This window comes from Ischnura elegans, chromosome 12 (genome assembly GCF_921293095.1).
Source record: "Ischnura elegans chromosome 12, ioIscEleg1.1, whole genome shotgun sequence".
Lineage (NCBI taxonomy): Eukaryota > Metazoa > Arthropoda > Insecta > Odonata > Coenagrionidae > Ischnura > Ischnura elegans.
The window spans coordinates 83,423,894-83,447,630 of NC_060257.1; the positions used below are offsets into that span (position 1 = coordinate 83,423,894).

The following is a 23,737-nucleotide window of genomic DNA, read 5'->3' on the forward strand; positions in this document are numbered from 1 at the left end:
ACTATACAATAAATGTGTATGCTCGAGACAAATACACTTTCCACCATTTTCGCAGACATACCCGGTAAATATATTTTTCGTGTATCCACAGTCTGCACACATTTTCAAATTTCAATGAACTTAGGGTTCTCTATTTTTTAGTTGCCTTTGCTTAATCTGTTCTGTTAGTTTTGATAGGCTCGTCTTATAATTAGCCCTAACTCTTTGGGGAGCGATTTTATGGTTCCCCTTCTTTACGCGTGTTCATCTACGAGCCCAGCTGACAATTGCCTAAATAACGCTCTCCGAGATTTCACTTCTATGTTTTTGTTTCCAAGGTAAAAAATGTAGGAATTTACCACAGCAATATTTATCATTACGTAAATACTTGGCATAGGACAACGCCGTGCATTTCTTGATACATTGCATGCCGTGCATAACTGATCTAGTGTACCTATCTACTCCCGATTTTGTTATGTCATAAAAAAGGTATCATTTCTGGCTTTCTTTCATCTCCACTACATCAATCATTCTTTTGTTATAGTTCATGGTTGATATCATAAACACATATTTATTCTTTCTTGGAGTGTATGACGCAAAAAAACAGGTCTTGCAGAAATCAAATGAACTGGATTTCTTATTTTTTTTGTTTCAACAAAAAAAAGGAGGCAATTTCCGCTTGTTTTTCCGAATTGTTCCAGTCACGGCAAGTCGGAATTTCAAGAGTTCATTTACCAAACAAAAACTGGCAAATAAATTGTCAATCAAAATATTTTTACCAGTACTGCTGATGGGGAGCATAAACTCTTCACGATATCAAAAGGGCTGTTGTTGACCGAAAACGATTTATCAGGTGTTTTACCAGCATACACTTCAAAGTTCTCAGTATAAAATATTCTAGCATCTACCTACCAAAGCAAAGTTTTTTATCCTGTGTTTGTTGGGCATACTTGGGATTTATTGCTGGAATGCGAAAAGACCTCGAAAATTCACAATTTTCTCATAAATGGTTGTGTATTCACCAATAATGTAAGAACTTCTACGATTGACTGTCAAATTTTTCAAATATATCATGAAATTGCAGCTATCCTATAAATTTTTTTATCTTCTTTACTCTTATTCTTTGCGTTTTCTATAATTTACGCCAGCAAAAAATCACTGCCAGCATGCTGAAATAGAATACTCACGGTTTTGTGGCGGAACTGGCGCAGTTGAAACTTCAGCGAGAAGAGCACCTCCAATATCTGTGCACTCTCTAGTCAGAATGACCGTGTCCTCCGAATTTTATGGCCGACGAGTGGCGATGTGAATACACTTTTCGAAAAGAGGTGTAATTATAACGAACCGTAACTAATAACATTTTGTGAAATCAATACAAGTAGCTTACTTTGTGTCAACTATAGCTCGCTTGTAATTACAGTAGGAAGAGCAACAATGGCTTCTCAGACATACTCACATGTAAATAGTTTTGACTTTCAAAATATCAAGCCGATTTGGCAGAAAAAGAACCTTTACTAGGAGTATAGTGTTAGAGGTTATCGATAACAGCCTACATAGTGTATATACAGGCAATCAGAGAAAAAGAATAGGCTAAGGGTGAGAATCAAAAATGTAACGCGAGCACTCGCGTTGAGCCTGAGGGGCTCACACTGTGTGCATATGAAGCAAAAGTATCATATTCCAACCTTATGATCGGTTGATCGGGATATTCTGCGAATGTAAAACGTAGCCAAAAGAGTAAGGAAAAGGTAGAGAAAATCTAAGCGCATTATTGAGAATTGGTCAAGAACTATTTAGAAAATATCAACAATGTGAGCCTGTCAGGCTCAGCGCGATTTCCGGAGGGTTAATTAAACTTAAAAATTTCTCTGAGCTCTGGGGGGGGGGGTTTAACCCCCAAAACCCCCCTCGCTTCACCACTGGCTGGAGAAATGTGCTCCATTTTTCTCATTGAATTATCTCCTGTCAACTCAACTGAAGGAGTTCATATATATGATCACCCTTGCTCTTTCATCTGTGAAGGAAAATACATGTTGGAGAAAAAGGTCCACAAAGGGCTTTTCTTTGGCGCTCCAAGTTATAGAATTCCACTCATGGGCACACACAGTATTTTGGTTATAGGACTTACACCCAACATCTACTCACATCGGATCACTTTACCGCGAAGTTATTCAGACTGTACACTAAGGAATTTTAACAGAGTATTATTTTCTCTTTACCAATGAGGTCCAAACAAAAAGATTCATGTTTTGCAGATCCATCGCACCATATTCATATGGTTTTTTTAAAAATTATCTTCTCACAGTACAGGCAATCAATGAAAGAAAACTGGTCCGTGGATCAACCATGGTTTTCTATTACGCAAACATTTTAGTAACATATTTCCGATAAGTCATTTAAGGTTCACCTTCAGTGTAAATTTAAGTATCTTGAAGTTTTCCTTTGGAATGCAGATAAAGATATTCCATATGCTGTCTGTGTTGTGAATTATTTTTACTATTCAAAAAGGTTTTCTCAAGAATTGCAGCAAAATGCAAACCTGGGTTGCATATTTTGTCAGAAATATGACCTGTCTTTCCACCACCTAACCTCTTCATTTTATTTATCACCTCCTGCACTGCAATTTTAAATAACTATTGTGTTCATTTTCTTCCTTATACTTTTTAAATAAATTGTTTAATAAAAGTATTTGTAATAATTGACAAAAGGGGGCACCAACTTGTGCTTACCATCCTATGTGATCTGATTGATTTGGTCAATTTTTTTTAACTCATCAAAACTTAACCTCGCGACTGCTTACTAGCAGGGCCAGATCAAAAGGTGTAAAGAGTCTGGGCCCTAGGCCACCCAACAAGCATGAGCCTTCCACCTGTATAGACCTAAATCTCACGAAATCAGAAGAAAAGAAAAAGCCAACATGTTTGAAGGGATTTGAAGTGAAAATGGGTTCTTTTTTGGCTAGCATGTAGTCGTCTACATTGAGGTTGATAAATGATTAACGCTGCTGGTAAAAAACATTCCTGGAAGTTGTGTTACTTGCATTTCCTGTTGTTACTTTACAAATTGCAACACCTTGAAACTGTGGGCCTCCCACATACTAAATCCACCCCTGCCTACTTGTCCCATTTAAACTTCTTCTGGAGAAAAGGGAGGGAGAAATTTCCTGTACTGTTCTGACACCATAATACTTTTCGTTGTGAAAATTTGGGGGAAGGAATCTTGTCATCAACAATCCTGTGTCCACACAGGAAATCCGGATGCCAATTTAAGTTGGAAGGAGAAGTTGGCATTGGCAAATTTAATTAGCATTTGGATAGCCACTGGAAATATTCACTTCGCTTATTAGTAGCTCAGGTTAATTATTTTATGGGGAATCAGATATATTGGGAGTATTGAGTTGTCCTCTATGAGAATACCAAAATCCATAGGCTATGTTTGGTTTCACTTCTATGTGGTGTTTCACGATTCGCTTCCAGCGTACGTGCATAGCACTAATCTCTCTTGCAGTATTTTTCTGCCTTTTCATGGGCGTATTCCAGCACACCACCTCAGGCTCAAAACCCATGTTCCAAATCCGGTGTCGCTGAAAGTATTCTTATGGTTAAGGTAGGTTTACAAGGAACTCATTATGAATCATCCATGCCTGCTCCCCTTTCCATTGTGAACTTTACCTAAGAGGCGGATACAGATGGGGCGTGTAGAGGGCGTGCCCACCGCTTTTGCGGGTCCACTCGTATTGTCAAACAGCAGAACCACAATTGTGACTTTTTTATATCATAAGATGGCAATGTCTTGAATATGCATCGGGGCGGCGCCTCTATCCTTTTTCCTTCCCCTCCCCGGGTGATCGGGCGTATAAGCCACTGGCTTGGTTCCTGGCCCCGGTGCGTTGTACCCTCGAAGGGTTCGCCCAAAACCCTCATACTTTCTGTCTTGAATATGTGTGTAATCACTTTAGTTAAAAACTTCTGAAGCTTTGAATGTGACTTGATTATTTTTATTACGATAAAAGTAAAGGTAACCCAAGATATATTTTGCGCCCCCCATTGAGTTTTCTCTTTATCCGCTACTGCTTTACCCTCTTTAATTCTCCTCCAGGCCTATTGATTTTCATTCTATCCGTGAGCGCGGTTCTTTTTCTCACTCTTGTGTTAGTGCCTAATACATATTTCTACGTGGTGATCCGCGGTTGGAGCCAATGGAGCTTGACTGTCGTTGAAATCCCTCGAAAAGTATTTCCTGTGAGTCTTTTCAAGGAACCCCATTCGACGCCGCGATCTAAACAACGTTCGTTCGACGCGCGCTAGAAACAAATGAACTATGATAATCCATACATTGTTATCGTCGATATATTTTTCGATAGCATATACTTAATGCAGTAACTGGCGAAGTAAACATGAGGTACCTATTTACCCTCTTATTACACATGAAATTGTCGTGGTTGAGTGGTATTCGTTGTTGCAAACTATTGTGTATCCCATAAATTTGGGATGAGTGTCAGCGAGGTGTTATTCTATATAGTGGGTCATATAGAGGTAATGTTCGTGGGATAACTTGTTTGTTTGATGACCCTCTGAGAATTGGCTTTCTTTTCTTGATGGTACTGCAGAACCTACGTACATCCAACTAATCTGGTGAGTGCCTTAGTCCATTCATATAGAGGTAATGTTTGCAGTAATTTACAAACGTTTATGTTCTGTTAGTGTCAGGGGTACCGGTGTCCCACGGTCAAATTTGTATGCAACGGGACGGGGGTGTTCCACGATGCATCTAATTTGGACGAAAAACAAACGAAAGACGATATTTATGTAAACAAATTTGGAATCTTGTGGATGTGAAGGACAAACGCGAGCCAGTTTATTCCCACGAGGATAATGTTATTAATAAATGAGGGACATTGCGGTTGAGAAGATGTTATGAATAGTGCTGTAAATGTGCATTTAAATAACATTTTTTCTCTCCTAATCTAGCAGTTGCTAAAATAAGGTGCTTATCCTATAATCATAGTGATAGAAACGGGCAGCTGTAGTGTTTCGCAGGTACCCTAGTAGCACAATTTGTGTTCAGAGTATGCTCAGGGCATTTTCAACACATATGTAAGATGTGTTCAACATAATTTGAGCACATGCTGAGCATATGTAAATGTCCGGCAAGGCATATGCTCAACATATGTTCAACACAAGTTTTCAACATATGCTCAGCATGGTTTCCACACATGCTCAACATATGTTTTTAACATATGCTCAGCATATTACCCACTTATGCTCAACTTATGTTTTTAACATATGCTCAGCATGGTATCCAATTATGCCCAACATATGTTTTTAACATATGCCCATCATTCTCCCAAAATATGCTCAGCATACCCTAGTGAAAATATCTACAGGATTTTTTTTCCAATAGTAATTTGACAATGGGAAACATTTGTTTCTATAGGAAATTTTTATGTTCCTACAGGAAAATTTTATTTTCCCATAGGAACCTAAAATTTTCCTATAGGAACAATCATTTCCCATTGTCAAATTACTAAAGGAAAAAGAAATCCTATGGAGATTTTCACTAGGGTGAGGTTGCATCCATTTATCCCCCTTATGAAAAGTATTCCCTTACAACCTTGCAATACCTATAGATGCACAAATTCTCTCCTTTTTACCGCTCCTGCCTTTCACTGTGGACTTAGGGCATGATGTCAGACCTACACATTGCATTCACTCAAGTTATCAGATTAGCACTTTAAATTGAAAATGTTTAATCATTAATACAACTAAATTTGGTCAAGGATTTGAAATCGCCAATGTTAATTTAAAATTTATAAATGATAAGCATTCGACAGAATAAAGCATTGATGGTACTGATTATCATGTTGTCTAACCCTTCAACATCCTCTTTAGCCCTGTCATCGTACAGCTCTCACCAGCTCCACTGCACATGTGCATCTGAAAGCATTACACTCCACACTGCTAGATTACAACGTACGAAAGATTGAACGAACAAGGAAAAGGGCTAAGGCATGTTTTAGTAACATTAATAAGAATATTGATACATAGGTGGTATCATGAGCCACTATAATGCTTTAGCCCAAATTATTTGTAATTATTAAAGTCTACTGCCACTTTATCCTTTGATGGAGCTCCTACGGAATATGTAATCAATTGGTAGATAATGGATTACATAGGATATAATAGGAGAATCAAGTATGACATAGTTCTGCAATTTGATAATGAAGTAGATTTATTCTAATAAAAAAACATAAGCATTTAACATTATCAACAAATACTTCAATCCTATTCTTTTCCTTGATTTCTCTCAGTCTTCTTCAGGCAGCATGACCATCGTAGCCACTCCCCAGTTAACTCAAGAAAGGCACATTTATCAGCACTGCTAAACATAAGACAAGAGTGGAGAGCATCTGTAGATTAAAATAAACAGAAATCAATATTTATCCACTAAACAAGCACTAAACAGCAAAAAATTATTACTTCTTTAACCTGAAAATGGTGAATATTGACATCTTTCATGAATGGTAAATTAACATTAAGTTGCAAAATTTAAAATTTGCATGAGACAGACTAAGGAGAGGAAGTAGCAGTAAGGGAAGTATTGCATCATAAGTTCACACAATATGTAATGTAAAAGTTATTCATGTCAGCTAGTGTATATACATTGGTCTTAAATATCAATAATCCTACAATACATTTCCATGTAAGTCCATCAACATAATACAATTATTGAGAGCTAGATGAAGATAATACTATAATAGATTAGTGAGGTCATGAACATTTTAAGACACCGATTCATTTCCATGCAAGAGGGTGAAGTTCTTCGAAAAATAAAAATGTCATTTTTTTGCATGACTAAACAGACATTTCTCATTAACAGATTTTGCATTGCTTAAAATATGTAATGAAATATGGAAAGCAACAAAATTATGATGAACCTGAGAGTATCATGTTTAACAGAACAAACGGTTCAATTGACAACATTAACTTTAATTCCACTATAATGTGGAGGCTTATATTCCATAAAAAATCGCTTAAGATACACATTATGTGACTTTGGTCTCTAATTGTCCATGAAATTATAAATACCAATGCGCATATGGTGTACGTCTTGAAATCCGTGAAACCCAAGCAATATATATGCCAGATTTGGCTAGTATTTGAGGCACGAACCACAGGAATACTGTAGATACTGCAAATAAACTCGATTATTTTTGTCCCCTTACTTCTGAGTGAATCGCATAAAGTGCTAAAGTAAATTTTTAGTAATCTGATGGAAAAACTAACGATAGTACGTATCATGCACTCCTTTTGAGCCATCCCCATGGGTTACCCATGCCAATTCTTTGTTTCGTTCCCTCATATCAGAGTGCAACTGTGTTAACATGATTCCTAGTCGAGACTACTCATATTTACTGTTAGCACTTCGCTGCGACAGTTATTCACAAAATAAGTTCGTTAATGATACTTGGTTACAAATTAGTTAATTATGCCTCAAAATGATACCATGAAAGAGAGGGCTAATTCATCATCCAGCGATTAGTTTAGCATTCATGAAATGGTGCTGTTATCATAATTTTATGGCCTTGTTACAATATTAGCATGAACAAAAAAAGAGTTTATGAATAGATTCACAAACGAAATTAGAACAGGCTCTAAGCCTTGACCAAGAATTTATTACTTCCTTCACATTTTATTGTGGCTATGATTGATTTTGATCGAACATTTTCGCACTCACTCGGTTACATGCATCATATTCGATCCAAGTATTTACATTGGGCAGGAATAACTTAATACGGCATTTACGACCACAATTCAGTTCATAAATAGCCATTGAGAACTTTTACCATACCACACAAGAACAGTCAGAACCAGTCAGAACTAAAATAGTAATATCATACATTCATCCGTTCATAAACAGCGATTGAGAACTTTTACGATATCACACAAGAACAGTTAGTACTAATTGTAAAATAGTAATTTCATAAATTTATCTACCAATGTACTTACATTTCATGCTTCTAGATGATTCCGAGGTAACTGGGCTCTCTCCTCTTGTATAAAGTAACGTAAACAACGTGCGATTTGAGCAATGAAATCATAGCAACATGAATGATGAACACACACAACAACGTCGACGCATGCGTCTCGCTCTTCAATTATTTTTAAAGTGTTAAAATCAGGGCCTTGGTTAAAATTATGAATTGATATACTTGAATTAGAATAAACTAGAACTAGATATATTCCTTTACATTAATTATAAAACTAGCATGCAGTATTCGAATCCTGATCGCTGATTTGTCGACGAAATATTTCTCAGAACGCATAGATATTTTCTTGAAAATATGATCAACATATTTCGTTGAACACATGTGGAGCATATGTCTACGTATATATGCTCAACATATTTCGTTGAACACATGTGGAGCATATGTCTACGTATATATGCTCAACATATTTTGTTTAACACATGTGCAGCATATTTCTATGAAAATATGCTCAACACATCGTCTGAACATATGCTGGAAATATTTCGAGCATATGTTGAAAACATGTGGTTTTAAACATCTGCTGAACATATTTTCAGCATATGCTAATGTTGTGTGCAAAACATATTTCCCTGACATAATCTGAGCATATGCTCAACATTTCTTGTGCTACTAGGGTATAATCGTCATTTCATATTAGTCATTTCTCCAGCTGCTCGCTCGCTCGGATTGCATGCCCTCCACAAAGCTAACCCGTGCGATTCTAAAGATCGCTTCCTTCTTATTAAATATCAAGTCATTCAGGGCGAAGTGAATCCACTTCGCGGTATGGTGACATTATAAATTCAAAACCAAACGTTTTAGTATTCCATTCAGTACTAATGAAAAAACTCAACCGGTTTCGATCTTTTCAGGTCTTTATCTCGAGGTTTACGGTTATGATAATGACCTGAAAAGGTGGGAACCAGTTGGGTTTTTAATGCATACTGTGTCGAATACAACAAAGTTTATTTTTGTGTCCATAATGTATATATTTATTAATTAAAATGCTCATCCAGATGATAAATAAGTCTAACCTGTGTGTCAGCGCTTGGCGATGCTTTTTAGTCAAAGGCCCTGTTATAGGTTGGTTTCATCCAATTGGATGAAAATTTAGAACCTGTCCTATCCATTTGCGTGAGTTGCATCAAATTTTGATGCAAATATTTTGGTGCAAATTTGACCGTGGGACATCGGCTTAAGAATTAAGGCTAGGGGGGGGGGTTAGGCGCAACTAATTACTTGGGGTGTGGGGGTACTGCATACCCGCCAGGGTAAGTGGTAGTTGCGGGGGCCCTCCTCCAGAAAATTTTAAGATTTATGGTTCAAAATGACTACTAGTTTTACCGCTTTATGGGAGATATTTGATTTATCCTAACACAATTCTATAAGTAATACTAATACATTAAGTGAAATGGATTAAACTTAAAAATTTCTCTGAGCTTTTGGGGGGGGGGGTTTATCCCCCAAAACCCCCACTTTGGGGGTTTATCCCCCAAACCGCCACTGGTTAGTGTAATATGCGTGGTGTTTTCGATTACAGTCCGGCCGACGAGAGTTGTCCGATGACAGTAAGAAGGGTCTAGTACGGGGTAGTGGGCAAGGTTGCCAGGTAAGAAAGGGAAACGCCCACGTCGCATGCAAACATAAGGGTTCCATGAAGAAAGGAGCCAGTAGGGACGACGAGTGTGAATGGCCCATAGGAAGAATCCTTTCTTTTGGTGATGCCTCATTCAGATTACGATTGTCCGAGCGATCGTCCTAACGATAGTTGAACTAGCCGTGTGAATGCACGTCCTGACAATAGTTGACGTAATTCCGAACGTTGCCACTTTACGATGGTTAGGCGCTGAGAGACCGGAAAGGGAAGCGACAAGAGAAATACGAAAAGCTCGTGAAGCTCTATTTGTATTCATGGGTTTGTCCTAGGAAGGAAGAATATGAGCGGAAGAAAAATTATTCAGCACTTAATACACGTTGAACACAGTAATATCTTGTCCCTGGATACCTCAACAGTCAACAGCTTTGCTAACCGTCAATTTCCCGTTTGAACCATTATTCTTAAAAAATTTCTGGAGGAGGGCCCCCGCAACTCCTGCTTACCCTGGCGGGTATGCAATACCCCCACACCCCCAAGTATTAGTTGCGCCTAAAACCCCCCCTAACCTTAATTCTTAGCTGCGCCCCTGGGAAGTTGGTCATACCTTTTTTAATATCTATGGGCAGCTTTTGAGAATTCTACGGATTAAATTTTCCGTGAAAAGGTTCTTATAATAATATGCTCTTTGTGATGTGATGACTATAGTCTTTATTTTTGCTTTTACTTCCTTCCTATCTTTAATAACACCAGTAAAAACCCATGATACGCCAACGCCTGGGCTACTTTTAAAAAAATGCCACACTTGACTGGCGTTGATATCTCTCGAATAGTGCATTTTGGTTCTTCCATGGGGCTATGTCGGCTCACCATTAAGGGGTTAAGCTTCGATTCCGGAGTCATTGCAGGTATTCTACCGTTAAGGATAGATTTACGAGGATCTTAGTTAGAATCATACCTCCTACACATCTTCCCACTCTGAAATATAACCTCTTTAATTCGCCATTTGGTCTATCCCTTTTCATTATGACATCCCATGCATCAGACTTTTATCTACATACGGTTGATATATCTAAAACACGTTGTTATTATACTATGAACATTTTTACAACGTGACATAGAAATCATATTTGTAACATCCACGACGCAGTGGCGCAGCGAGGGTGGAGGGGGATAAAACTCCCCCTGAGCTCAGAGAATTTTTTTCCATTTTAGAAGTTTAATCCGTTTTACTTAATTGGATTAATATTACTTATAGACTAATGTAAAGATTAATAAAATATCTCTCAGAAGGCGGTAAAACACACCATTTGTACCATTTGAAAAATTTCTGGGGCAGGGCCCCCGCACCTCCCGCTTACCCTTGGGGATATTCCAGACCCCCCCAGTATTAGTTGCGCCTGTATCCCCCCTAGCCTTAATTCCTAGCTGCGCCCCTGCCACGACGAGTTGTAAAAATAATGTTAAATAGATATCCAAGTTGTAATATCCGTGATATAAAAAAATGTTATTCCGAATGTTCGGTACTGTACAGTATACATAGCAGTATCCATATTCTGATTAGAATTGAAGAGCACAAATGCATTGTTTGTATTTCTGGGGATTAATACTAACCAAACGAACAACACCCATCATCTACTGATAAGATGTTGTGAAAATATCTAAGAGATATAATATGGACCTCCATGTCCACTGCTACACATCGCTGTAACGTTGTTTGGGGGGCGTTAGGATATCTGAATGATATCCATGCAACATTAATTAGTTAACGTGGATATTGCACAGGTGTCATATGTTATCGCCAAAAATGTTGTCTGGATGTTGTAGGGATATTGATTGCGGCTTGGGATATGACATGAATGGTCAACGACTCTACTGGAAGCTACCAAGCAATCAAGTACCTCCACCACCGTGGAAATGATGGGCTAAGTCACATTGATAGATAATATTATGCTCACTTACCACCACCTTTGTTCTATTTATCGAAATACTGGAAAGTTATCATACTTGAAAGCAGCGTCGTGATTGTCTTCATCAAGAATTTTACCAAGCAGCTTGGTTTATTGATGCTCGTGGGTGAACATAAAAGTTTCAGTGCATAAAAATTGAAAATAATTTATTATATTCATTAAAAGAATCTTAAAATGAGTGTACAATTAAATGACAGGATTTCGGCATGATTTAGGACACAAATCTTGATCACTCTGCAAAATTCGAAGCGAGAACCAAAAAAATATTTTCCTTTTTACGTCAAGCGTCGGAAAAAAATGTCTCACAAACTATTACTATTTGGTGTTCATAATATAATTGAAACTATTTAGTCCAGCACTTAATATATACCACATCCAAATGAGAACACTCTCTGGCGACCAAAAATTGTTCGATGTCTGAGTTTCTTATCATCGGAGTCGACCAGAGTTCTGGCAGCGTATTCAACCAGCCATGTAATGTACAGCGTTGGGTTGAAGGCACTGCCAAATCACTGTTCACAGTTCTAATCCACTAGTGTTCTTGTACAAATATTGGTGTCCACGCCAAACCACAAAGCACGTGTATTTTCGTTTCAGTGGAGATCAGCATATTTCCCAGCAAAATTCTGATCCTAAATGACACAATATCCCATTCCGTGCGCCGGGGCATCTTGTCGACGCTGATGAACTCTTCTCTCTAAATATTACTCCGGGGTGGGGAAATCGTCCTACTGTTTAAGCGTAACTATCACTGCTCTTTTTCACTGAACTGCCTAATCACAACACACGAATTGTTCTCGCAGCTTTGTCTCCGAAAGAGGGCGTCGTATTTCCATACGAACTCGCCGACTGTTGCTACGGAGCTATTGACGCGGGAATGCGTATTGTCGACTCCAGGAAGAAAATGGCGGATTTCTTAGTGGTTTAGTGAGGGTGAGACTGTAATGATTTTCGGCTAATCTTGTAATTAGCCGACGTCCCAGGCTCTTCAAATCCACACTCCGCCCAAAAATTTTCTTCCCGTCCTCGTTTTTATGTTTTGGCGGCTATCCTATAGCTCTTGTTTTTACTCGTTCAGTCGATCCGCTGGGAGTGGTCCACGCAGTGCGATGGCCGTCTGCGCATGCGCCTCAGACGACACGCCAAGATGGCCACTGCCACGCATAGGACGGCAGTGAATAAAGATGCGAAACCTAGAGAAAAGAGTGGGAAATAGAAAAAAAAGTAATTAGATCATAGTGTAGAGGGTAAATAACTCGATTGAGATGGTTTATAAATTTTATCACGGGATTTGAGTGCGAAAAGATTAAGAGCGGCAATAGAGGACTTAGTGTGCTCACTGGCCAGCACCACAGACTGTGCCAGCACTTTTATTCTATTTATCGAAATACTAGTAGAGAATAGCGAAATCTCGCTATACGAAGAGAGTAGCGCCGTGATTATCTTTATCAAGAATTTAGTGATGCAGCTTGGATTTTTGGTCCTTGTTGGTGAACATACAAATTTTAGTGCATAAAAATTGAAAATAATTTACTACTGGCATTTAAAGAATCTTAAAATGAAAGTAAAATTAATTGACAGGATTTAAGTAATTAATCTTGTTCTTGCTGTAAAAAATAACTCGACATTTATAAAATTAGCTGTACGAAACTCAATGAAATCCTTTAATCCAGATTTTTTTCTGCCGATTGGGAACTGTTGTAGCTTGACAGTTTGTAAGTAAAAATACCAGAAACTGTTTGTATTTGGGTTTATTCCAATGAAATTTATAACGAAGAAAAATGTTTATGCGGGGCATGCAATCTATTTATTCCGTCTATATACCCTCTTAAAAATTAACGGATCCCGATTTTTTCCTGAACGACTTACCTAATACTGCTGTAAATGCTCCAGTTTTGAGGCATACATTGTTGGGATCTGCCGGGGAAAGTCCTGAAAAAGAGTACGTTACAATTAAATAAATTATTATTAAATAAATAATTAAATTAAGAAATGAAACGTTACAATTAAGTGAAGATTAATATTAATTTTAAGCATTTTTTTGTCCATAAACATGGGGTCGCAACTCCTTAGTTACTGAGCTATGGCGACGAAAACAATTTTTTGGGTGAACTTTTCAGTTACCATGAAAACGGTTTCCAGCCTTTCCGACATTTTACTTTATACTCTCGATTTATAAGAATATTAAATGATTAAGGTTGGACGAAAATGTGCGATAGTAATTGTCTGAAACAATTAAACATTGAGCTCAATTAAATGAGAGCTTTGAGCGAGTGTCAACAATACGATTGCTAATCTCACCCATTTTGAAAAGGTACGAGCTTTTATTGACCTTAAATTAAGCTAAACTATTGAGCTAAATTCTGTCGGTGGAGTGCTGCTTGCATATACGCCGAACTTTAACCGGTCAAACGATCACTTGCTTGATTGTCGTGATCAACCGACTATTTATCGATACCGGGTCGAGGTCGACCAGCGATCTCCTTAGTACAAATACACGCCGCAATGAGGACAGCGGGGGCCCACGACTAGCGAAACCATTACTTAATTTGCCAACGAAATTAGAAGATTATTCTAGAATTAGAAGAATCCGTCGTTCATTTTGTTGGATCGGAGCCTGACCCAGCAGCAACTACCCTATAGGAGCCCGACCCGGCAGCCATAGGGTAGGTTCCTTCATCAAAGACAACGAAAGGCATTGATTGCGATGCGTTACCCAGCATTAGTGGATTCATAATATACAAATTATTTGGTTTTAGAAATTCCAGTTCAGACGAATGGCAATGGTCAATTTTAACCGCATTCGAAAAAGGCCAGATTGGCGCCCATGCGATTCCACTCCACGTGACGTCACAGGGACCTAGTTTCTATACGAGTAGATAGGAGTTTTACATCGTCTGAGATTACCAATGCATGCATATAGCTCAGGGAAAATCTAAGGCACATAGCTCAGGGAAGCATGTCCTAATAATCACCTATTAATATTGCCTATGGTCGGAAAGTGTCCTTCGTTTGATGTGGTAATAATAATCCTTATTTTAGCCAAGCGCTACCTGCTAGCAGGGTACTCAGCTACCTGCTAACAGCCTGCATCTCAGCGGCGCGCATACTCTCGCCCCAAGGTCACCTCACACGGCGACAGCGGGAACCAGAATGACGTCACACGGGCTTTTCCCAGCATTCATACTTAGCCATCGCGTTTCCGCGCGCTTGAAATTTTTCACTTTTCATTTAATCGCGAAAAATAGATATCGTCATTTAAAAATCTAAAAGCGTGAAATGCGTACTCCAGGAGTAACAATCTTTCGATATAGGCAGTAAAAAAATAATAAGAAACCACCCCATTTCACAACTTGGTGCGCCGGGGAAACTTCTTCCCCCGACTGACTGTTCCCCTGACTTACGGCCGTTGTCTCTCTTTCCTCCGCCGCCCACCGGTCCATCGTCTCCGTCCTCGCCCTCCTGCAACACCCTGAGCGACTGGAAGAGGCTGAGGTTCTCGGAGAGGGCTCCCTCGGGAGGAGCAGTGCTCGAAAGAGACGGCGACGCGGTCGACGCCAGCGCCGAAGAGACGGCAGTGGACTCGCCTTGAGTTGTGGGCGCGATGATCGCGGGAGAAGACGTCTGGGTGGACGAGGACACGACGGCAGTGAGAGTGTGGGCTCCCGAGGACCTCCTCCGCCTCCTGCGAGACCCCTTGGCGTTCCTCCAGTGACACGGCTGGCTCTGTAACGCAATTGGTCGAGAGAAAGAATTGTTATAACGAACAGGGATCAACCACGTTTCATGCGATTGGTTGGGCTATGCGGTTCAGGAAATTATAAAAAAAGAAAACGGTTGAAACTGGTTCAGTAGACTTCACTTCAGATACATGAAAAATTTCTCGGGATTTCCACCGGGTGTGGTATTGGGTTAATTCTCCCAACGTTTCAATGGCTGAGTCGGCCATCGTCTTCAGGGGTTTACTCTTAATGGTACTTTTTGACGGTACTTATTTATTTATTCATATCCCTGGTTGCCGTTATTGTTGTGTGCGGATGTAGCGGTTAATTATGGCATAAAAATAAAGGCAACCAGGGATATGAATAAATAAATAAATAAATAAATAAATAAACAAGTACCGTAAAAAAGTACCATTAATTAGTAAACCCCTGAAGACGATGGCAGACTCAGCCATTGAAACGTTAGGAGAATTAACCCAACACCACACCCGGTGGGAATCCAGAGAAATTTTTCATCAATCTACACGCCGTGAAAAACTAAAATTTCACTTCAGATATTTTAACAATAGTTTCCAGTACAAGGGGACTCCATGAGAGGAGGCCCAAGAACATGGCGGGTAAGCGATGAGTTACATGGAACAGGTTATAAAGGATGTAAAAGAGAATACGTCGCTATGAAAAGGCTAGCTTATAAGAGAGAGGAGTGGAGAGCTTCGTCAAACCAATCTTAGTATATTTGACTAAGGATGATTATGATTTCAGCATGACCAAACTCCACGACAATTTTCACTATTATTTATAATATAATATAAAAGTAATATTTATTGCTCCTCAAACAATTTAACCTATCATCTTAATCGTTAGAATACTTTAATAATAGATAATTTGAATCATAATTTCACTCGGAAATCCAAATACATGTGTTTCGCTTCGAATTCTGTGAAGTAAACGGACACAGTAAGAGGAAAGTCCAAAAGGGGAGGGTAGACTGGTAGAATATTTCTTAAACACTCCATTAAAAATATCTTACTCGGTAGAATACTTTAATGATAAAGCATTTAAAATAATCAAAATCAGATTGGATATTTAGGTGACCCCATAGGCCTTTGCTTTGGTGGGAACGCCTTCAGAAAACAGTTGTAATACCGAAGTAATATTTTATTTCCTCGTAATGCCAGATACATAAGACAATATTAGTAAAGTTAAGGAAATAGATTATATTTAAAAACACAAATGGCTGCGATATAAGAACTGAAAGTAAATTTATTATAGTTTAATGCACCAAATCAATTGTAAGAATCAGACTTAGCAACCGAAAGATAACAAATAAAACGACGTTCATCAGTCATGAGGATGAGCCCCGAGTCGGAGCTAAAATGGGAGTTTTTAACTGGGTGGGAATCCCGAGAAACGTTTACCCACAATCGTTATACTGTGTGTAATATTGCACAACGAAAATGTCTTCTAGATGAACTTTTGATGCATAAGCATTTCATCAGGTTCCGCGCTAAATTTTTCTATGGACGTTTTTCTGTTGACGTAAGAGTACTGAAATCTCAAGCAAAATGCACCGCATGGATATTGTAATAATTAATAAATACTAAGAAAAAATAATAAATACTTGCAATTTTCCGCGATTATAATTATTATATTACTTTGCGACCCAGGTTTCAATGTTACTACATTGTCTTCAAGGTAACATAGTAGTTACATTGAAACTATAATCCAGGGAGAAATTGAGCAAGTTACCCGATGGAAAACTCGAGAAATTTTTCATCAATCTATACGCCGGGAAAAACTAAAATTTCACTTAAGATATTTTAACAATAGTTTCCAGTACAAGGGGACTCAATGAGAGGAGGACCAAGAACATGGCGGGTAAGCGATGAGTTACATAGAAGAGGTTATAAAGGATGTAAAAGAGAATACGTCGCTATGAAAAGGCTAGTTTGTAAGAGAGAGAAGTGGAGAGCTGCGTCAAACCAATCGTAGTATATTCGTAGTATAGAGAAATTGAGCAAGTTACCCGATGGAAAACTCGAGAATCCTTTCCGCACTAGGTGGTAATTAATTTTATGCACATGGAAAATTACAAGTATGTATTTCAGTATGGAAAAATTCCACCCCATCACGCTTGAATATTCGGATTTTATCCGCATGGATAATAATTCATTGCTATTAATCTTCCTCGTAAACCTTGATTTACAATAAGTGTTCTTACCGGACACCTTCCGTGGCACATCCTGACGTCGCACTCGATGTACAGCGCTGGACTTCCGGTGAAGCGGAACGTCTTCATGTAGGCAAACACTTGCGTCTCGAAGACGCCGCCTTCGGACCACGACCCCCGGAAGCGACTGATGAGCTTCTCGTCAACAGGGCACCTGCAACAAATTGAGCCGACGTTATCAATTCTCTACGTGAGCAATTCCATGAGGACAGCGGCCGTTGATGACTGCGGAAGTCACGCCCGGCTGACCACATTGATGGAATATCGGGGATGAATTGGAGCGACGAAAAGCGATCATTAGAGGCACGATCGGGAAAATCACGGCGAATTCCTTCGCGGCGTGTCTACAGCAAGGATATTTTTGAAGCCTCACTTCTACCGTTCATTGTGATGGACTTAGCTTATCTCTAATTGATCTATATTTCGACGTATACATACATACATACAGTCTGACCATCCCTCGTTGAAATTACGCGTAACCCACTTATCCAGACACCTACTGTCGGCGTCAAAATGATGTGCCGCTGTACTTTGCAAATTTATATCTGGACTTCAGTGCATGCCATAACAATGAATAATACGTCATTTTAAAGGGAATTTTATTTTCAATTCTGTTTGTTTTTTGTTTTATGAAACATTCAAAAATATAGATACGTAAGTGCAATAAATAACTCCGCGCACCATATAATTAACCGTTTTGTCAACTTCATGAACTTTGTAACTCAACCAAGGGAAAACTACTACGTCTACAGCATTCATCTTCCCCAATAAGTAGCGAATATTAATGTAGATTAATAAAATGGCTTTTGAGTATTTTTAGAACGCATATTTTGTTGTAAAATGAAGAAAATGTTTAAACTCTATCTAGTCCCACAGTTTACCCCGAAAGAAAAAATAAAATTGATAAAAACACTTCTTAGTAGTAGTGACGAGGGCTGGGTAAGTAGCAAATCAATCGTCCGCGAGTTCACTTCGCGAACATGATAGATTCAAAAATAGAAGATTATATGGTGTATTGTGTGGGATATGTGGAATTGCGTTAATTTTTTTATTCTACCCTCTTATTAACCCACTTATCCAGACACCTAGTGACCTGGGCAGGGTACGTAGCGGGTAGTTATTGTATTTCTTCTTGGCTATGCACTCTGGTATTTGTTCGTGCCGTGAGACTAAGATGCAAGTGTATTTAAACGATTTAATTATTTTAGCATTGCCATATATATGAGTGTTGTTTATAATATATTTACTATTTACTGCTTGTTGAGTCCGGATTTTTATTTTTTGTGTTCTTCCTAAAGTAAATGGATATGCTTTGCATTTGTTTAAATGATTCTTATATTAGTATGTTGTTTTGTAAATGGTGGATCCGTTGACAGTAAATAAATAAATAAATACACTCAAATTAGTGATTTTTAGGTTTTCAATACCTTCATGACTAACATTTATATGTTTTAAAGGTTAACATGATTAATTGACCACAGAAGGACTTTGAATAGGCCATATTTATTTTCAGAGTGACTTTTTCCTGACTTTAAAGACGTTATTTATCACCATGTCAACGGCCAAATTGAAAGCTCACAGCTATGGCAACCCGCATTCTTTACCACTCGCTGATGGTTCGTTCAGAATTACGGGATTGACTGAGGTTTATGATTAATGGTTACGGGTATGGTCAATTCGTCTTATTAATACGTTTTTTCCGCGATTCTAGCATCATCATTGCAGTCACCTTGCTTATTTAAACTTTCTCTCTGTGACGGTGTTATTGAATTCTTTTGCTTTTTTATCATTTTAGGATAAAAAGGTCCATTATACAGACTATATGGTTTATGTATTTGCCCGTGGGAAGGAAGTGATGTTGGTTAATTTTGCTTCATAATTGAGTGTGTCGAAATCCCTCATTCTGGACTTCCTTAACCCAACCCAATCCAAGCTTCACTGAACTTCATGTTGCCCGTTTTAATTGGAGCAATAACTGCGTCAAGGCGTAACACCTACAATGAATACCGTCATCGTAATGTAATTAAAGGCTTGCAATAGCACCAACAATTGGCAGAGGCATCTATCTCCCGGGGGATCAACTAATCATGGATTTTTCCCGGAAGTATGTTTACAGTATATTTATCAATAACTAATGGAAATTTGAAGTTTAACAGTGGAAATTGAAAAAAATCATAAGTACGACCTAGATACATTTTTTCATTTTGTGACTCTGTGGGCTTTTAATATTTCTGAATTTAAAAAAATCATAAATTCCATGCATCCATGCACATTGCGATATCGTTGAATTCTTAATCTCACCTTATATTAGACTAATGTTTCTCCTACTATTCGATTTGCGCACTTTTATCTATCTTATTACACTTTATGTATTAAAATTTAGATCATTTAATATTCAAGTGGTTGACCAACTTCAGTTCGATTTTTCAAATATGCGAGAAAAGCAGAAGATAATGGCGAAACTGAATTTTACGAGCGGTTAATACTCACCCGTACTGGTCGATCAGTTGTATTTTCTTATTGGCCCCATTGTGTGCAAAGCAGTCGTTGACCACGAGGTCGAATCCATCTTGAAAAAGAAAGGCAGAATGAAATCAATTAGAAATGGGAATAAGTCGGAGTTAAGCATATCGTTAAAGATTTATTGCCCACGACGCTTGAACGAACAAAAACTTTTAAAATTACCTGGGGATGGTCGGATCAGATACCTCGGATCCAAATACCCGCGGATATTGCCCTTCATCGGATACATCCAATCCAAAGTCGCGGAAGACATCGAATCTGGATCCGAAATTTTGAATAATAGCTTCAGTGAATGCAACGCCCCATAAGGGTGGAAAGAGTTCCGATTCTCTCTTCGAATGCGCCGTCGCATGCGATTCTTGTCCTACTCATGAACCGATTTTGTTTGAAAGCTTTCGCAGAGGCTATGTAGGAGAATTTCAGCCGTGGAAAATAAAAAAAGGCAAAATACGACTGGCACATAGCGTGACTCTGCCCAAGATATTGAACACTCATCGGGGGAATCTCAGCGTCAGGAATTTGAAAATCCATTTGGATCCGAAAATATACGATCCGAAAGATCCGGCTCCGAAAATCAAGGATCCGATCCGAATCCGAAAAAAATCCTGTATCCTTCCATCCCTAAAATTACCTTGAAAATAAGAGTAATAATTAATTTGTCCTAGGATAATATGAAATACCCTCAATGAGCAAGTACAGGCCCTTTTATTAGGCGCACTTCTACGCGTTTTTCATATCTCTTTCAATGAGCAACCAATAGTGAATTTTTTGAAGATATTGCGGTGAGCTAAAACCCAAATATGTTTTCATGGCAGACTTCATCCTTGGTGTATGTACACGCGTGAATTTAACCACTGGTTACCAGCATTTTCCCTCAAATTTAATTATTATTCCTCTTACCTTTTCAACAAAAAAATCTGTCGATAACTTTGAGAGTCGAATGTGAAAAATATGAATGGTATTAAAATAATGAAATTATAAAAGTAATGAGATTATTTAAAAAATAAGGAGCAAATCTCTATATAATGTTACTGTCTCTCAATATATAAATTATAAAGTTACTGTTAATAATGTTATTGAATATTTTAAAATAAATAATGCCCGTATAAATGCAATCTAAATAGTAATAAGAGAGATATTTAACCGTATTTACTCCGTTCTAATATTATAATTGGTATTAAATTATATTTTTATATGTGGCGCCAATAGATTATTAGATAGACTGTACACAACTGATAATGGTGAAAAGCATATGATTATCGTTGAGCTTATTATTTTTCACAGTTAATCAATTATCGCCTATTTTCGGCTCCGAGGCTTTAAAGCAGATTTTATGCTGTTGATTTTTTTAGAAAGGTCCATTTTTTTAACAACTTCCAACGTTAATTGCTGAAATTTTAATGATTTTTTTACGTGGCCTTTGTGAAAGAGAGTTGTATGTTGCCATTATGCAAACACATAAGAGTATCAATTTCTGAAAATTTTCCCCTTAATTTGAATTCTGATGCAAGTTCTCCGAAAGATATTTTCTCAACAAAAATATCGGGAGGTTAACTTTTATTTTATTCTTTATTTTTTTTTCTCCAACCACCGAATACAGCTCATATTGGCCATTTTACATCGGGGTATTCAACAGATTTAATAAGTAAACGTACTCGAACAACCATGCCCTGGACAGGGGAAACCTACCCAGGCGGGACTCGAACCCGCGACCTCATGTTTGGCGGGCGAGAACGTTACCCCACCGCCACTGAGGCCGGGATTATATAGCGAAAGATGTCAGTGGTCTTGATATTGATACAAAAATGACTCGATGACTCTTTATTTAATATTATTTACTTTCTGTACTTGTAATATTTCCTTTCTGAAGGGTTTTACAGATGTTGTAAGCTGGCTTAAGACATATTTTGTGCTTGGAAACGCGAGAGATAGCATAGTTTCCAGGGGGATGACGTTCTGAGAACCAGGGTGGGGTATGTCAGGAAGTGGTGACGTAAATTTCATGTCCTTATGTTTGTGGCTAGTAGCTAAAAGTAAGTACCGAGGGAAAATAAACAGGTTAATACCCAAAATTAAAAAATAAATAGGACTATTAATTAAAAGGATGCATCATTCCCCTGTGTTCTGTCTTATTTAAAGACGAATTTCTTGGTAAAAACTTAAGCTATCAACTTAAAATTTCCTCAGTATATACAGTACAAAGATCTTTGTTGTTATTTACCTGTATATCGAATACAAAAAAAACTCATGTGAGTAATTTTGAGGTAAAAATATTTTTATTTTTGATAGAGACAGATTTTAAATATTATGCATGCTCAGAAGTTTTCAAAATGAGTCTGTAAGCGTTAATCCAGAAAAACTTGTCGAAAATAGGCACCGGAGGAGTCATAGTACCCTTAATATTACTATGATTTTCATAACCTTTAATGAAATTACCTCCACTGTGGAAATGTATAAAGTAGAATTATGTAGTTCTCGTGAAGAGGCATTGTTGTGGATTATATAGCAGTAATTAATTTTTCACATAGCAAAAATAAATTCTCGCAACATTTTTAAAAGAATTAGAATGAAGATCCCTTTGAAGGTTGGTAATGGATACTTGAGTGTTACATAATTTACTCGATATCCATAAAAGGTAGTGCTTCATGCCATTATTTTTGCATGGCGGGACAAAGCAATGTGCATTGCATCGTAGTGGATTTACGATGGGATGGTTAATTTTCTCAATTACGTGCTGCGGGCGTAATATCACGCCGCGTGAAATCCTTTGATTATTATAATGGGTGCAATATTACACCATCCGTATTTTGAAAAATCGTATTAAAATTTTGTAACAAAATAATACAATTCTAAATAAAAAAATAAAAATAACAAGAGCAAAATTCATTCTTGTAAATTATACCAAACAACTATTCCTAACACGAAAGGTTGAATGCTAAGAAATAACACAAAAGCGTTGAAAATAGCCCAGCACTGGGGTACAGATCTGCAGTCTAATGTCAGGACGATGAGTGTGAGAATTATTTGTTTCGAGAAATTTGAATGATAAAAAATAAGTTACGCGATATAGTTTCCTCACCGTATTTGCTGCGCATGTAGATGAGGAGCGTGAGGGGGTCCCCGACGCGGACGGGCCCTCCCACGCGGGCCCCTGACGTCCCGTAGCCATGTCGGATCTCCATGTAGCACTCTGGCGGCGAGAGGGTGAACACCACCGGATTCCCCGTCGCCACCCTGCGAGACGAAAATCGTTTAGAAGTGCCCTCTAGAAACTAGGTAACTCGTGCGAAATTGTTGCACTTTCACGCTATCAAGGAATAAATATGTTAAAGAAACGGTGTAATTGGGAGTTAAAAAAGAGGAGAATGTGTATCATAAAAAAACAATAATTGTTTTCTTGCCCAAAATATACAATACAGACAAGAGAGTTTGGTGTAGGTTCGAAGATTTTCGCGGCGTTGATTAGAAGATCTCTGCATTCTCTTCGGGTTTTCACCGCGTTCGTTGTGTTTTGGCGACTACAGTTTCTCTGACATTGCATTCAGCGTCTTCGGGTCCTTTGACCTGAAGGCGCTGACTGGTGGTGACTTCAAAATGTGCTACGCCAATTTTATCAATAGCCTTAATCGACTATCCTTGGAAATATGTAATACCATACCTCATATATTTTTTGGAAATAGAATTTTAAAG

The 23,737-nt window shown here is 38.2% G+C and overlaps 1 protein-coding gene and 1 long non-coding RNA gene across 2 annotated transcripts in view; both read right to left on the reverse strand.

The window, feature by feature from the left end:
* Nucleotides 1-6,195: 6,195 nt before the first annotated feature.
* On the reverse strand, nucleotides 6,196-8,069 carry LOC124169288. Its single transcript, XR_006867077.1, has 2 exons — nucleotides 7,989-8,069; nucleotides 6,196-6,388 (listed from the first exon to the last, which is right to left on the reverse strand). It is a non-coding gene; the product is annotated as an uncharacterized LOC124169288 (long non-coding RNA).
* Nucleotides 8,070-11,701: 3,632 nt separating this feature from the next.
* The window catches only part of LOC124168740, a 117,641-nt gene continuing 105,605 nt past the window's right edge, over nucleotides 11,702-23,737 (reverse strand). The window contains exons 7-12 of the mRNA XM_046547008.1: nucleotides 23,127-23,281; nucleotides 20,015-20,093; nucleotides 17,516-17,678; nucleotides 14,977-15,298; nucleotides 13,442-13,504; nucleotides 11,702-12,765 (exon numbers count right to left, since the gene is read on the reverse strand). Of these exons, the coding sequence (XP_046402964.1) occupies nucleotides 12,647-12,765; nucleotides 13,442-13,504; nucleotides 14,977-15,298; nucleotides 17,516-17,678; nucleotides 20,015-20,093; nucleotides 23,127-23,281 (901 nt within the window). The 3' untranslated portion in view covers nucleotides 11,702-12,646. The remainder of the gene's footprint in view (nucleotides 12,766-13,441; nucleotides 13,505-14,976; nucleotides 15,299-17,515; nucleotides 17,679-20,014; nucleotides 20,094-23,126; nucleotides 23,282-23,737) is intronic.